Source organism: Oncorhynchus tshawytscha, linkage group LG07 (assembly GCF_018296145.1).
Source record: "Oncorhynchus tshawytscha isolate Ot180627B linkage group LG07, Otsh_v2.0, whole genome shotgun sequence".
Taxonomy (NCBI): Eukaryota; Metazoa; Chordata; class Actinopteri; order Salmoniformes; family Salmonidae; genus Oncorhynchus; species Oncorhynchus tshawytscha.
The window spans coordinates 26,426,355-26,443,048 of NC_056435.1; the positions used below are offsets into that span (position 1 = coordinate 26,426,355).

The following is a 16,694-nucleotide window of genomic DNA, read 5'->3' on the forward strand; positions in this document are numbered from 1 at the left end:
GACAAATCACAGATATGCGCCATTTTCACAGTTTGGTGCTGGAAATAAGGATTATGAGGATGAAAAGTGGTGGTAGCCCCTTAACCGCAAACAACTCCTGGTAGTCCATTTCACTGAAAAGAAGCTATAAAATATCTCAAATTCACAAAAATACAAAAAAAATCTTCTGCACTAATTACACCAAGTGTTCGGAGAAAATGAACGCAATCCTGAAAAAGCACTGGCGTACTCTGCAATCTGACAAAAAAACTGCACACCTCTCCAAGGAACCCTCACTGGTGGTCTATAAGCGTGGTCGCAATATCGGGGATAGCTTGGTGAGGTCTGACATGCCCCCTGAGCCCACTCAGACACTCCAAAAGGGAGCTACAAATATGGCTCATGCACACAGTGCAATTGCACTACAAAAACATCCTTCTTCAGACATCCACGCACAGGTCGAAAAATCCCTGTTAGGGGTATCATCTCATGCAAGACAAAGGGAGTAATCTATCTCATCACCTGTTCATGTGGGAAAGCCCACATAGGACAAATTAAAAGACAATTAAAACGCATAGCTGAACACCGCAGCTCAATCAGGTGTAAGGACACTGACTATCCAGTAGCAGCTTACTTTGTTGAGGCTAACCATCCTATCTCCTCCCTCAAATATACAGGTATTGAGCATATTACTCTACCAAAGAGAGCAGGTTAACGTCGAGATCCTACTACTAGAGGGAGTCCTACTGGATATCCTGTCAAAAAACATTGACCCCTAGTGGTCTGAATATTGACTTTAATCTCAGGTCCTTCTTATGAACAATTCTTCTTTATTCTCTCTTTTTTTTAACGAAGTCTTATAAATTAATATATTATTTCTACAGCTTATCAGCATATACCCAATATGTTCCCCCTGTTGATAATGCTTACTATGCAGTATGGTTGAACCAAAAGATTACATGTAACAAATATTAAATTGGAAACAATTAAATGTATGTCAAATTAAATTAAACAATAATGTATGTTGATGCTAATATGATGTACAATATCTAATTATGTTCCATATGAGAACAATAGCCTAATATATTCTATATGCTGTAAACGATTCTTTCAACAGTTTCACTCAATTCATTCTAATCAACCTAATAATTATGACACACCCTTCACTATTGTCATTGGTTGCACTAAATTGCACTGTTTGTCGACATAACCTGGTTCAAGCATTCATGACATTAACCTGTAGAAGGCACAGTGATGCCGAAACGTTGGTGTTTTACCCAATAAATTACTGGGAGTTTATATATAGTGTGCGACTCTATTTTTATAGCTTACAGTTTATTCGCTGTTAGTCAGCACCTCTAGACTAAATAATTATCTCTGGGTGTGTGCCACCTCGCTTTTTACTGAAAAGAAAACTGATATGGACAAATCTTTCAGGATATCTTGTGTATACTGCCCTCTATTGGTGACACCTTTGGGTTTTCTGGTTTTAGTCCTTGAGACAGAGCTCTCCAGGCCGAGATGCCAGTAGCTTCTGAATAACGTCAGCCACTCAACACCAAAGCAAATGGTGTGAAAAGATGTGAGGTTATATTAATCAAGTGGCATGATTTATGGCAGGGGTGGCTATCCCTCATCCAGGAGATGTACTGGGTGTGCAGGCTTTGCTCCAGCCCTGCTGAAACACAATCCTAAAATATATGTTTAAGAGCACACTCAATAACCATACACCAACGAAGACCATTTCAAATATTTTCAGTGTGAAAAAAGTTTAAGGGGAAATAAAGTAGCACTTAGTGATAATTTGAAAGTTAAACAAAAGCTACAAAATGACATTTTATTTGACAACTTTTATTCTTCTGTCATTCAGACAAGTTGTATCAACCCCTTTCATGAGGACCACTGAGCAATTGGTGAGGTTTGAGGTCATCCTTTGCCAGCAGTAATTTGCTTCTCTCTTGGTGTTAAACTATAAAGCATTTAATTATCAACTACCAAAAAAATAAATAAGTCATTATAAAACCTAAGATTTCAGGGACAGCATAATGAATATTTGCCTTTTATACCGTTCAATGAAATACCAGCCTAGTTATTTCATTTACAAAACGGCACGCACAAGCACAGGATACGATGAACAATAAGGGAAATAAGCAATACATGCCAAAAACATGCAGGAAAGCCTTTATATACACATGAAAGACATGATACAAGTTTGATAGAATCAATCTTTGACTGGACATTGACAGCCATGGCACTGAGCTTGACTCAACACCAGCTCTAGTTTATCTGTCACACTTGCAGGGTATACATGCATGTATGATTGCACAAACCCACAAGCTTTTCCCTCGTTCAGATATTTTAACCGATTTAGGGTGAACTAAACACAACTGACAAGGCTGAGGATGGTAAGGCAAATCTGTACATCGGCTCTGGAAAAAAAGTGTGAATTTGCCCTTCAGTTCTCTGACTCAGTCCATAATGTTAGGTGCAATTGTAATTGCGTAAAAATTTCCTCAATTTCCCAATTGTAACTTGAAAAAGGCCTAGAGGGTGAGAGGAACCTCTCACTGGTACTGTCTGTAGTCTCCTCCATAGGAGGGGGCAGGCATGGGGGCTGGCTCCTCAGCAAACTGGGGACCTATAGAAAGGGAAGAGTTGAGAGATGACATCAGAGATAATACATTAATAAGACACCTTGGCAGTAAGCAGTCATTCGTCCATGTTCAATATAAATAACACTATCCAATTCAAGATGGCAGCAGGGCAGTTTTGCTGGAAGTGTTGTGTCACACTGTTTCTTTCAAGTGTTACAAGTTTTTATTACTTAGCAAAACTGTTATAGGCTGCGAAACTTGTCATTAAACAACAGACAAAATCTAAAATCCTACAGGGTCAAAGCGTTAAATTGACATCTGCTGGTTTCTACAGGAGATCAAGCAGGTGTGGTGCCCTTCCTGAAAGTCGAGAGAGGATATATCTGTGCTGTGACTGACGGTCCAGACACTTGGATGCTCTTCGATGGTCAGTTTAAAAAAAAAAAAATTATCTGTGTTTCGCCATTCTACCGGAATCTTCTGACTCCACTCCTCCTGCCTTGCTGTGTAGTGGAAACTGGAGGTCGGTATCTGCACTGTGTCATAACGTCTAGATGCGCTGGGCTTCCTAGCCCAGGATACCCCTGCTGGGTGGACTAGCCACTGTGCCCGCTCTGCCTCACTGTGCTGTAGCCTACTGCAAGGCGACTGGGTGCATTGACCAGACCCACACATTGGGCGAAATACATGTCAGTACATTCCTGCAGCGGCAGTTGAACGCGCTGACCGTTTTAAAGGCAAGAACGCTCGGGCACACACTTGCTTTCTAACTCTACTAGACCTGTAGGAAACAGCTTAACATTTTTAGGGAATTTAAGGTTTCAAAAGATTGACTCAGAATATATTTATTTATGTTTTTGTGAATTGTTGGATTCAGTGGTAAAAAAGTGTATTTTTGTACAAATGGTTTTAATTGCTGCTTTACATGGGTTATGGCTCATTGCAAAGTCTAAATGATCAAAAACAAATCTCCCTAACCCAGAGATACCGCTACACCCTACTTTAACTGATGGTATAGCAGCTGTAGTCTTTCAGAGGGATCACATTGTGTTACCATTTGACTCCTACTGTGACATGCTCAAAAAAACTCTCATCTACAGGGTTTGGTCTGGCTAAGAACTTTGCTGTATCAGACGACTGTAGATTGGATTGCACGCTCAAGGTCCTAAACGAGATCATAACCGCCATCGATAAAAGACAATACTGTGCAGCCGTATTCATCGACCTGGCCAAGGCTTTCGACTGTCAATCACCTCATTCTTATCGGCAAACTCTAAACAGCCTTGGTTTCTCAAATGACTGCTTCGCCTGGTTCACCAACTACTTCTCTGATAGAGTTCAGTGTGTCAAATCAGCGGGCCTGTTGTCCGGACCTCTGGCAATCTCTATGGGGGTGCCACGGGGTTAAATCCTCAGGCCGACTCTTTTCTCTGTATACATCAATGATGTCGCTCTTGCTGCTGGTGATTCTCTGATCCACCTCTACGCAGACGACACCATTCTGTATACCTCTGGCCCCTCTTTGGACACTGTGTTAACAAACCTCCAGAAGAGCTTCAATGCCATACAACTCTCCTTCTGTGGCCTCCAACTGCTCTTAAATGCAAGTAAAACTTAATGCATGCTCTTCAACCGATCGCTGCCCACACCTGCCCGCCCGTCTAGCATCATTACTCTGGACGTGCCCTCTCGGTTCATAGTCAAATGAAATTTTAGGCAGTTCGGTGAGCAGGCATTCCTGCATGAACTTTATGCATGCAACTGGGATAGGATTGCACTTATTCCAGATATCAAAGAGGTATTCTCCTATTTTCATTCTATAAACACACCCCTCTCAAAAAGTACCAGGTAAGAGGTAGAGACAATCTTGTTTACAGGTTAATTATCTGATTTGATCCAAAAAACAAAATACACAATGGGCCAAAACCAGACAGGGTAATTCCCAGACTGAATGGCAGTTATTCAGGGCACTGAGAAATAAGTGCACCGTGCTAATACGGAAATACAAATCTAGCTTCTACTACGAATCTACCAAGGCAAACCTCAATAATCTGACGAAATTATGGAAAACCATTAAATCCATGAATGCTAACACAAACTCCTCGCTGAAATTGACCTCAAATTCATTGGATGTGACTGAGAAGAATAAACTTGACATGTTTAATGAGCATTATGCTAAAGCTGGGCATTTATTTGATAATGAACTCCTTCCTAACATCTCAAATGAGGCGGTGAATGAAACTGTCGGCCTATGGTTCATCTATTTCGTTTTTACTGAGACTGAGCTTTCAGAAGTTGTAAAGGAACTCAAATCTATTAATATTAAGAAAGCAGCCGGCCCGTGTGAATTAAACCCGTATTTTGTCAAAATTGGTGCAGAGATCATTGCTGCCCCTCGCACTCATATTTTAAATATTTTATTGGCGAGTAATACCATTCCAAAAGTCTGGAAAGCAGCCTGTCACGCCTTCACATAAAGGTGGAGATCCAGTTGGATAACTATAGTCCCATATCTAAACTGTCTGCTTTGGCAAAAGTTTTAGAAAACCTTGTGAACTCACAGTTGAAAGACTTTCTTCATAATTACTCAGTTTTATCTCAATTTCCTTCGCCTCCAACCCGTTTCCATGTGTGGAACGGATGTGGGTGGGGCTAGGTCTACATAAGGGTGCTAATTTTTTTTTTATCACAAAAGCTCTGACAAAGGCCGTGAGGCCGATACGTAAGCTTATTAAAGATCAGTGATACTATCAAGAGCAGTGTGCGGTTTCCTTTTTCATTCATCTTGTTCAACTGTTGCCATGCACCTGCAAAAGGTTTGCTCAGATGTGCGAGTGCCTTTTGAATTTTGAGAGCCAAGCACAGTACAATTACTGCTGTTAGTAAGGTTGTAGGTGATATTCTAGATGCTCAGGACATCACTTTTTATTAACTTATCGAAGGCCTTAAACACTGTTGCCATGCCCAGCTGTTGAAGACTAAAAAAGGTTGGTTTAAGTGTTGATGCAAAGGCAATTGAAACTTGTGCTCAATGAAAGGAAAACAAAGTTTATGGTTTTCTCTTTCCTTAAAGGAAACAGATGGACTCACTTGCAAATTCAAACTATAACAGGCCAGCAAATTGATAGGTTTTCCTCCTATAAGTATCTTGGGATGAGGTTAGATGAAAAGTTGAATTTTAAACAGCACATTGATAACTTGACTACGAAACTGAAGTTGAAATTGAGTTTCTATTTCATGAACAAATCTTGCTTTTCAATGTAAGTCAGAAAATAACTTGTTCAAAGCACTTTTTTTAAAATCAGTGCTGGATTATGGTGATATTGTCTATATGAAGGCCTCAGCAAGTACCTTAAACTCTGGACAGTTAATCATGGTGCTTTAAGATATATTACAAATGCAAGTTCACTTACCCATCACTGTGATTTGTATGCTATGGTGCAATGGACCTCTCTCTCCACCAGGAGGCTAAAGCACTCCTACACCTTTGTCAACAAAGCATTGTATATCTGTTCCTTACTGACCAGATCAGTCACTCAATATAGTCTTCGTTCACAGTTGACACTGTCCTTGTATGTTCCTAAGGCTAGAACTGAGATGGGACAATCTTTTTCCCATAATGCCCTGTCATCCTGGAACATGCTTCAGAAGGTTGTAAAGTTAGGGGAGTTAGTGTCCTTGCCTGTTTTTAAGACTCTGATCGACAACACCGTTTGTGATAACTGCAGTTGTTTCTAATCTTCAATTGTATCTTTAACTTGTGACACTTTGTGTTTTGTGTATACTCTGTATTCTGTAATGTTTTATGGACACACTGCTATTTCCCTGTTTTGCTTTCTTGCGAGGTCGTCCTCACAAAAGAGGTTTTTAACCTCAAATGGGTTTTACCTGGTTAAATAAAAGGTTCAATAAATTAAATAAAACATTTGCACTCCCTATAACCCTTCATTGTAGCCCTGTAAATCAACTACAGAATAAGACAGCATTCCTCAGAGAGGCACACTGACCAGTTGGGAACTGTGACGAAGCAAATCTAGTGAGCAGGATTCCAGCTCCCTCTATCAATGCCAGTAGTATACCTCCCATTGCAGCAGAGCCTACCATGGCCACTGGTCCATCTGAGGACAAACAATAAAGGAATCAGTACAACATAGACTAGCAATTAGTCTTTACAGTAAATCAACAAAAAAAAAACTACATTTACATTGAACAAACACTGGGTCTATGTGAATGCCCTGAATTTACAAGCCCATGTTGTATGTTAAGCATGCGGAAATACATTAAGTGTGTTCAACAAGGAACCAATGGTGAACTTTGTGCAAAAGTTATTGTAAGATAGCTGTATACGGGCAATTTTGTTTGTATGAGTATGTGTGTGAAAGTGTGACAGAAAAACAGCACGAGGGCCCCTTCTTCACAGCAATGCCTGTCTTAAAATGTGAATTATTAAACTATCACTCACTTCTTGCTGCAAGGATGGCTCCAGTCATGGCCCCGCTTGTGATGGAGTTCCAGGGGTCCTCTTTCCCCCGTACCTTTACCAACCCACAGTCAATCATGGAGAAGAGCCCTCCCCATACTGCAAAGCTACCTACAACACAACATAACATAATTCACGCGGTTTCAGACAGAGCAAGGAACAATGACTTGCAGTCTGAGAACAAAAGAGCCAAATAAGCTTGAACTTGACGTGTACTTACCCCCCAACTGTGGGGCTCTGGTCTTGATGGCTGTCATGCTTCCTTTCAATCTGTGGCTCATCCCCTGAGAACAAAAAGAAGATGGCATCAAAACTCCTCATTCTTCACACCTCACTATGCCCAACCCATTCAGCAAAGTACAAAATTCAGTCAAACAGTTCTCTAATTGACTTAACTGTTCCTTCATATCCCATAGGCTAGCTAAATATAAAACACAACATGCAACAATTTCATTTTTTTTACAGAGTTACAGTTCATATAAGGAAATCAGTCAATTTAAATAAATTCATTAGGCCCTAATATATGGAGTTCACATGACTGGGAATACAGATATGCATCTGTTGGTCACAGATATCTTAAAAAGGTAGGGGAGTGGGTCAGAAAACTAGTCAGTATCTGGTGTGACCACCATTTGCCTCATGCAGGGGCGACATCTCCTTTGCATAGGCATGTAGAATGTTGTCCCACTCCGCTTCAATGGCTGTGCGATGTTGTTGGATATTGGCAGGAACTGGAACACACTGTCGTACACGTCGATCCAGAGCATCCCAAACATGCTCAATTTGTGACATTTCTGGTGAGTATACATGCTGTCATGTAAACATCTTCCTAGCGTGAATTAGTTTCCAACCGTTCTGATTGTGACGGCATGCTATGAAATTTCTCCCAGTATGAAAAAGATCCCAGTTCAATAAATGCATGACATCGCTTTATGTGGATGGCTGAGCACATGCAGATGTTTCTCTCACACCCTCCCTCAAACGCAAAAATCTTGTGTGTGAAGCAAATCCGCGTGCCCACATCTGCCAATCAATGGTGGCCAGGAGTATTGACTTTGACCAATCACAAGCTTGTTGAGGTGTGAGGTCAGCATGTAAATACACGGAATCGCATGTCAAAGTGCTGAGGGTTATGTGAGGAGAGATTTTTTGCCATTGCAAAGACTTGGGCGACTACATTTTCGATTGACAGTGCATACATTTCTTAGTTAGCTAGCTATGCAAACAAGTTAAGACTGCACACCTCTAAGAACAAGCCAACCAGCTAATTATGCTTGTTACCTAGCCAAATCCAGGGTGAGGGGGTGTGAGAGAAACAGCTCCACAAGCTCAGTAATTCACACAGACGCGTTCAATTATTGACTGGAAACATTTTCACACCGTCTAGATTTTTACATGACACAGGCCATGGAATAACTGGGACATTTTCAGCTTCCAGGAATTATGTACAGATCCTTGTGACATGGGGGGGTGGCGGATGAGTGGCACGACAACTGGCCTCGGGATCTCATCACGGTATCTCTGTGCATTCAAATTGCCAAAGATAAAAAGCAATTGTGTTCGATGTCCGTAGCTTATGCCTGCCCAACCCATAACCCCACCATGGGGCACTCTGTTCCCAACGTTGACATCAGCAAACCGCTCGCCCACAAAACACCATCCAAGCTGTCTGCCACCTGCCCGGTACAGTTGAAACTAGGATTCATCTGTTATTAAGAGCACACTTCTACAGCGTCCCAGTGGCCACCGAAGGTGAGCATTTACCCACTGAAGTCGGTTACGACACTGAACTGCAATCAGGTCAAGATACTAGTGTGGATGACGAGCACACAGATGAGCTTCCCCGAGATGGTTTCTGACAGTTGGTTCAAGAATTCTTTGATTGTGCAAACCCACAGCAATTTCATCAGCCGTCCGGGTGGCTGGGACAACAACAAGGTGAAGAAGCCGGATGTAGAGGTCCTGGGTTGGCATGGTTACACGTGGTTGTGAGGCCAGTTGTACGTACTGCCAAATTCTCCAAAACGAAGTTGGAGGCGGCTTGTAGTGGAGAAATGAACATTCAATTCTCTGGAAACAGCTCTGGTGTACATTCCTGCAGTCAACATGCCAATTGCACGCTCCCTTAAAACTTGAGACATCTGTGGCATTATGTTGTGAGACAAAGCAGCACCTTTTAGAGTGGCCTTTCATTGTCCCCAGCACAAGGTGCACATGTGTAATGATCATGCTGTTTAATCAGTTTGGTGAAATGCCACACCTGTCAGGAGAATGGATTATCTTGGGAAATGCTCACTAACAAGGATGTTAACAAATTTGTGCACAAAATTTGAGAGTAAAGCTTTTTGTGCGTACGGAACATTTCTGGGGTTATGACAGGGCATTTTTCAGCTCACAAAACATGGGACCAACACTTTATATTGCGTTTATACTTTTGTTCAGTGTCATTTTGCACATGGGGGAATTTATTGGCATGGCTGAACTTACTGCAGGTGAATTTCTAAAGCCCTTGACAGCCTGGAAGATCCCTCCTCCAATGGCCCCCATGGTGAAAGCACCCCCACAGTCGTCCACGATTCTCCACGGACTGAAAAAACACAGTATGGTCAATGAACACACACAGGCAGATAAACACACAGGTCTTTACCAGTTTGCTTCAGGGTCATAGGTGCATTTAAATGCATGATACAAAGTAGCCTGAAGGCTTGTGTCAACTGGCTATTAAAAGTGTGTGATTGCAACCTAGTAATGTTAGATAACAGTAGGCTAGTGTTGCAATGTACACCGGTACCACGGTAATATCACGGTACCAAAATGTCATGATACTTACAATAACATTTTAGAATACCATAGTACCGTTTTATATGACACTACCACACTTTCGGCCCTACCGATCCAAAGATCTAGCTGTCGCCGGTGCTAAAAATTTGTTAAGCAACTAGTCTCTTGTATGCGCCAGTCCAAAAATGCCCACATCACTTTCAGGCGCAGCTCATATGTGGCAGCTGTGATCAGCCAGACTCATCCCCTACCAGTCTTCACTCAAAGGTTATCTCTGTCCATTCTTCCTGCGCATCTACAGTGCATTCGGAAATTATTCAGACCCCTTGACTTTTTCCACATTATTGTTGTTATTCGAAAATTGATTAAATAGTTTCTGATCCTCATCAATCTACACACAAAAGCCCATAATGACAAAGCAATTTTCTTTTTTTTGCAAACTGTAATATCACATTTACATAAGAATTCCGACCCTTCAGTACTTTTTTTTTTTTTTTTAATAAACAAAAGTACCACTTTTCCTCCCCAATTTCGTGGTGTCCAGTTGATAATTACAGTCTTGTCTCATCACTGCAACTCCCGTACGGACTCGGGAGAGGCAAAGGTCGAGAGCCACGCAACCTCTGAAACACAGCCCAGCCAAGCCGCACTGCTTCTTCACACAATGCCCACTTAACCAGCCACACCAATGTGTCAGAGGAAACACCGTACACCTGGCGACCATGTCAGTGTGCATTGCGCCCAGCTCGCCACAGTTGTTGCTAGAGCGCGACAAGAACATCCCTGCCGGCCAAACCCTCCCCTAACCCGAACAACGCTGGGACAATTGTGCTCCGCCCCATGGGACTTCCGGCCGCGGCTGGCTACGACAGAGCCTGGACTCGAACCAGGATCTCTAGTGGCACAACTGCGATGCAGTGCCTTAGACCACTGCGCCACTCGGGAGGCCCGACTCAGTACTTTGTTGAAGCACCTTTAGCAGCTATTACAGGCTCGAGTCTTCTTCGGTATGACGCTACAAGATTGGCACAAATGTATTTGGGGAGTTTCTCCTATTCTTCTCTGCAGATCATCTCAGGCTCTGTCAGGTTGGATGGGGAGCATCATTGCACAGCTATTTTCAGGTCTCTCCAGAGATGTTCGATCGGGTTCAAGTCCAGGCTCTGGCTGGGCCACTCAAGGACATTCAGAGACTTGTCCCGAAGACACTCCTCAGTTGTCTTGGCTGTGTGCGTAGGGTCGTTGTCCTGTTGGAAGGTGAACCTTCACCACAATCTGAGGTCCTGAGCGCTCTGGAGCAGATTTTCATCAAGGATCTCCCTATACTTTGCTCAGTTCATCTTTCCCTCGATCCTGACTAGTCTCTCAGTCCCTGTCGCTGAAAAACATCCCCACAGCATGATGCTGCCACCACCATGCTTCACCATAGGGATGGCGCCAGGTTTCCTCCAGACGTGACGATTGGCATTCAGGCCAAAGAGTTCAATCTTGGTTTCATCAGACCAGAGAATCTTGTTTCTCATGGTCAGAGTCCTTTAGGTGCCTTTTGGCAAAGTCAAAGCGGGCTGTCATGTGCCTTTTACTGAGGAGTGGCTTCCATCTGGCCACTCTAACAAAGGCCTGATTGGTGGAGTGCTGCAGAGATGGTTGTCCTTCTGGAAGGTTCTCCCATCTCCACATAAGAACACTAGAGCTCTGTCAGAGAGACCATCAGGTTCTTGGTCACCTCCCTGACCAACGCCATTCTCACCCGATTGCTCAGTTTTGCAGGGCGGACAGCTCTAGGAAGAGTGTTGGTGGTTCAAAACTTATTCCATTTAAGAATGATGGAGGCCACAGTGTTCTTGGGGACCTTCAGTGCTGCAGAAATGTTTTGGTACTCTTCCCCAGATCTGTACCTCGACACAATCTTCTCGGAGCTCTACGGACAATTCCTTCGACCTCATGGCTTGGTCTTTGCTCTGACATGCACTGTAAAACTGTGGGACCTTATACAGACTAGAGGTCGACCTATTAATCGGAATGGCTGATTAATTAGGGCCGATTTCAAGTTTTCATAACAAATGGAAATCGGTATTTTTGGTCACCGATTTGGCCATCTTTATTTAACTAGGCATGTCAGTTAAGAACACATTCTTATTTTCAATGACGGCCTAGGAACGGTGGGTTAACTGCCTTGTTCAGGGGCAGAACGACAGGTTTTTACTTTGTCAGCTCGGGATTCAATCTTGCAACCTTACAGTTAACTAGTCCAAAGCTCTAACCACCTGCCTCTCATTGCACTCCACGAGGAGCATGCCTGTTACACGAATGCAGTAAGCCAAGGTAAGTTGCTAGCTAGCATTAAACTTATCTTATAAAAAAACAATCAATCAATCATAATCACTAGTTAACTACACATGGTTGATGATATTACTAGTTTATCTAGCATGTCCTGCGTTGCATTTAATCGATGCGGTGCGTATTGTCCTTTGCTCCAATGTGTACCTAACCATAAACATCAATGCCTTTCTTAAAATCAATACACAGAAGTATATATTTTTAAACCTGCATATTTAGCTAAAAGAAATCCAGGTTAGCAGGCAATATTAACCAGGTGAAATTGTGACACTTCTCTTGCGTTCATTGCACGCAGAGTCAGGGTATATGCAACAGTTTGGGCCGCCTAATTTGCCAGAATTTTACATAATTATGACATAACATTGAAGGTTGTGCAATGTAACAGGAATATTTAGACTTATGGATGCCACCCGTTAGATAAAATACGGAACGGTTCCGTATTTCACTGAAAGAATAAACGTCTTGTTTTCAAGATGATAGTTTCCGGATTTGACCATATTAATGACCTAAGGTTCGTATTTCTGTGTGTTATTATGTTATAATTAAGTCTATGATTTGATAGAGCAGTCTGACTGAGCGATGGTAGGCACCAGCAGGCTCGTAAGCATTCATTCAAACAGCACTTTTGTGCGTTTTGCCAGCAGCTCTTTGCTGTGCTTCAAGCAATGCGCTGTTTATGACTTCAAGCCCATCAACTCCCGAGATTAGGCTGGTGTAACCGATGTGAAATGGCTAGCTAGTTAGCGGGGTGCGCACTAATAGCGGAGTAGTTATTCCCCTTGCTCTGCATGGGTAACGCTGCTTCGAGGGTGGCTGTTGTCGATGTGTTACTGGTTCGTGCCCAGGTAGGGGCGAGGAGAGAGACAGAAGCTATACTGTTACACTGGCAATACTAAAGTGCCTATAAGGACATCCAATAGTCAAAGGTATATGAAATCAAATGGTATAGAGAGAAATAGTCCTATAATTCCTATAATAACTACAACCTAAAACGTCTTATCTGGGAATATTGAAGACTCATGTTAAAAGGAACCACCAGCTTTCATATGTTCTCATGTTCTGAGCAAAGAACTTAAACATTAGATTTCTTACATGGCACATATTGCACTTTTACTTTCTTCTCCAACACTTCGTTTTTGCATTATTTAAACCAAATTGAACATGTTTTATTATTTATTTGAGGCTAAATTGATTTTATTGTATTATATTAAGTTTACAATTGGCTCATTCATCCCCCTCCTCTCCCCTGTAACTATTCCCCAGGTCGTTGCTGCAAATGAGAACGTGTTCTCAGTCAACTTACCTGGTAAAATAACGGATAAATAAAAAAATAATTAAGGTCAAATAAGTGTTCATTCAGGATTGTTGTAATTGTCATAATTACAAGTAAATAAAATATAGTTTTTTAAAATATATTTTGTAATTGTATTTTTTTTTAAATCGGCCGATTAATCGGTATCGGCTTTCTTGGGGGCCTCCAATAATCGGTATTGGCGTTGAAAAATCATAATCGGTCGACCTCTAATACAGACAGGTGTCTGCCTTTCCAAATAATATCCAATCAATTGAATTTACCACATGTGGACTCCAATCAAGTTGTAGAAACATCTCAAGGATGAACAATGGAAAAAGGATGCACCTGAGCTCCATTCCAAGTCTCATAGCAAAGAGTCTAAATACTTCTGTAAAGGTTTTTTTTTTTTTTTTTTTGCAAATATTTCTAAAAACATGTTCTTGCTTTGTCATTATGGGGTATCGTTTGTAGATAGATTTTTAAGTTGGGAGTAGTGTGTGTATGTTTGTGGGTGAGAGAGTGGTGTGTGTGCTTTTGAGAGAGGGAGACAGAGTGGCTAAATCCCAAATCCCCCTCTGCCCTCGCCTCTTTCATTTGCAGAAGTGTCCCAAAGCAGAGGGAGTGAAAATTATCGAGGGTGTAGGGGCTAATTAGCCCCTCCGGTAGGCACTTCGACTGAGCCTGCACCGCTGCCGGCTTCATAGCGAAGTGGAATCCCATAAGGCACGGCGTCATTTTTTGGTTTGCACAATTTCACACAAAATAATGGAGTGGCGTGCCTATTTATACGACACGTGCATTTGTTTATGTATGATGTCGAGACTTGACACGTTTAACAAATTAAATGTTTAACGGTTACTGAGGTTTATATTTCTTAAAAAGACATTCATTTGAATTTCTTGCTCTTTTTATTACTGAAATGGAGAATATGAATTGCATCACTCAAGTCCCGAGTGTGTTCCGAAGTTGATGGGTTTATTGATCTCCTCACCACTCTCTGGAAGTCCCCCACGATTTCGTCAGCAACACGTGACTTCAGACACGTGACCTCCGACCGTGTTGGTAGGGCGAAGGCGGTGGTACAACCAAGTGTGTGAGGGAAAGCGTGTGTGTGTTAACTGAAGAGTAAAGAAGGTTTCATACTGTGTTTTCCTCTTACTGCCACAAGGTCATGCATAATTAATTGCATGTATATTCCTTCCCCAATACATGTCAGACATGCTTTTAAGTTATGTACCCAGTAGGTCCCTCAGTTCCTCTGGCACTGGCCTTTTAACTATCCCAATGCCCAAGAGGCATGGAGGCAGCCTTTAGTTATTATGTCCCCAGCCTCTGGAATAGCCTGCCGCAGAACCTGAGAGGGCTAAAACTGCGGACATATTTAAACAATATCTTAAAACATATTTTTAGCTTTGCTTTTCCTTAGGGTGCTTTTAAATTGTTCAGTTTGTGTCATTATTTTAGTTATTTCTTGTAGTAAATATTTCAGCTTTTATTTTACTTGTTTTTTTTTCCTGTAAAGCACATTGCGTTGCGTTCCATGTCTGAAATGTGCCCCCTTCCCCATTGTATCGCGATACTTGGCCTGGTATCGTGACAACACTAGTAGCAAAGTTGTGCTAGTAGGTTAGTCACCTAGCTAACTTGCTACTGTAGAATCTTGAAAGGTAGCTAGTAACACAGCACATTATCTGAGCAACTTTAGCCCTTGCAATTGCTAGCATATCACATTAGCGAGTGGAATAACAGTTATCTTACTATCGGTGTCTGATAATTACTTCATATATATGGTTTCGTATGAGGGAGCATGCAGACGTGTCGTTACATCATACATTGCAAATTGAGTGAGCTAGCAGCAGGGCTAACTACATGGGCATTAAACAAATGTGGGAATTATTCATATTAATTTGTGGTGAATAATGTGTATCACACAATGTACACGTGAAATTACAGCTAAACGTTTGACATCAAACTGCAGCGTCTGAACGCTCAACAAGGTCACTGAAGTGGGCTAGCAACTCAGCTAGCTAGCATCTTCGGAGTCGGACGGTTTAGGGGTTTAAAATATTCGTTTGGATTAAATATATATTTCATGTATATTTTAACAGATTATATCACTGTGCTGTTACGACACCAGCAACACTGTGTTGCAATTTAGTTCACTAGATGCTTTCACTCACCATGGCTCCCGTGCGTATTCCTCCATTTTGTTCTTTCACTGTTCCCTTCTGATGTAATTGCCGCGTTCAAAACAACTGGGACCTCGATAATCTCTGACTTCAGTGCATTCAATGCCGCATTCAAAACAAATTGGAACTGGGAAATCTCCGACTTCAGTGCTTTCAGGACTGGGAATTTCAAGTCAAAAGCTCAGGCCTCTTTCTAGAGCTCTGACTTTCCAACCTGAGATCACTAACGTCATTATTTGACCTCGTTTTTTTTACAGAGTTCCCAGTTATCTTGAAAGCACCAAACAACCGAAGGAAGATGACATCTTTTATTTTTTAAATGTTTAAATGTAACCTTTATTTAACTAGGCAAGTGGGTTAACTGCCTTGTTCAGAGGCAGAATGACACATTTTTACCTTGTCAGCTTGGGGATTTGTTCTAGCAACTTTTCGGTTGCTGGCCCAACACTCTAACCACTAGGCTACCTGCCACCCAAACATCCCAAAATAAATAAAAACGTATTTTCTTTGTGCATTATTTTATCTTTATTAGGGCTTTACAGAAAAGACTTGGTTAGTTGAATCCTTTGTAATTCCACTTCACAATGGCTTATCAACTTATCAACTTTTTCAGGTAATCAAAGACATTACCATGAACCATATTTTGTTGGAAAGAATAAGGAAACTATTAACAATTCACTTTTTTGACTATGTAACGCTAATGCTTAAAATAACAATACAAAATCTTCTCATGGACTAAAAGTCCAAATTTGGTCTTTCGGATTCAAAGATGGCCATACTACACCAGTAGATGCATATTAGCACATATGCTAATATGCTAAAAAAATATATATATTTTCATAAACTATAGGATCAAATTACACTAAACTTTGTTTGAGAAAAGCTAAGGGATTGGTCAAAAGATGGCTGAGTTATTTACAAATGTCCATTTAAACCACTGTAAATCCACTCCACTTGAAACTTGTCATCGCTATCATGGACGTCCCTAAGGCGAACCACGCTGAATTTGGTATTTATATCAACAACAAAAAAAGGAA

At 41.6% G+C, this 16,694-nt stretch overlaps 1 protein-coding gene across 1 annotated transcript; it reads right to left on the reverse strand.

The window, feature by feature from the left end:
• Positions 1-1,809: 1,809 nt before the first annotated feature.
• LOC112254222 (mitochondrial import inner membrane translocase subunit Tim17-A) lies at positions 1,810-15,784 on the reverse strand. Its single transcript, XM_024426568.2, has 6 exons — positions 15,649-15,784; positions 9,541-9,640; positions 7,274-7,337; positions 7,036-7,164; positions 6,581-6,691; positions 1,810-2,617 (listed from the first exon to the last, which is right to left on the reverse strand). Exons 1-6 carry the CDS (start codon positions 15,672-15,674, stop codon positions 2,544-2,546), a joined length of 504 nt encoding a protein of 167 aa, XP_024282336.1. The 5' UTR covers positions 15,675-15,784; the 3' UTR covers positions 1,810-2,543.
• Between the last annotated feature and the right edge of the window lie 910 nt (positions 15,785-16,694).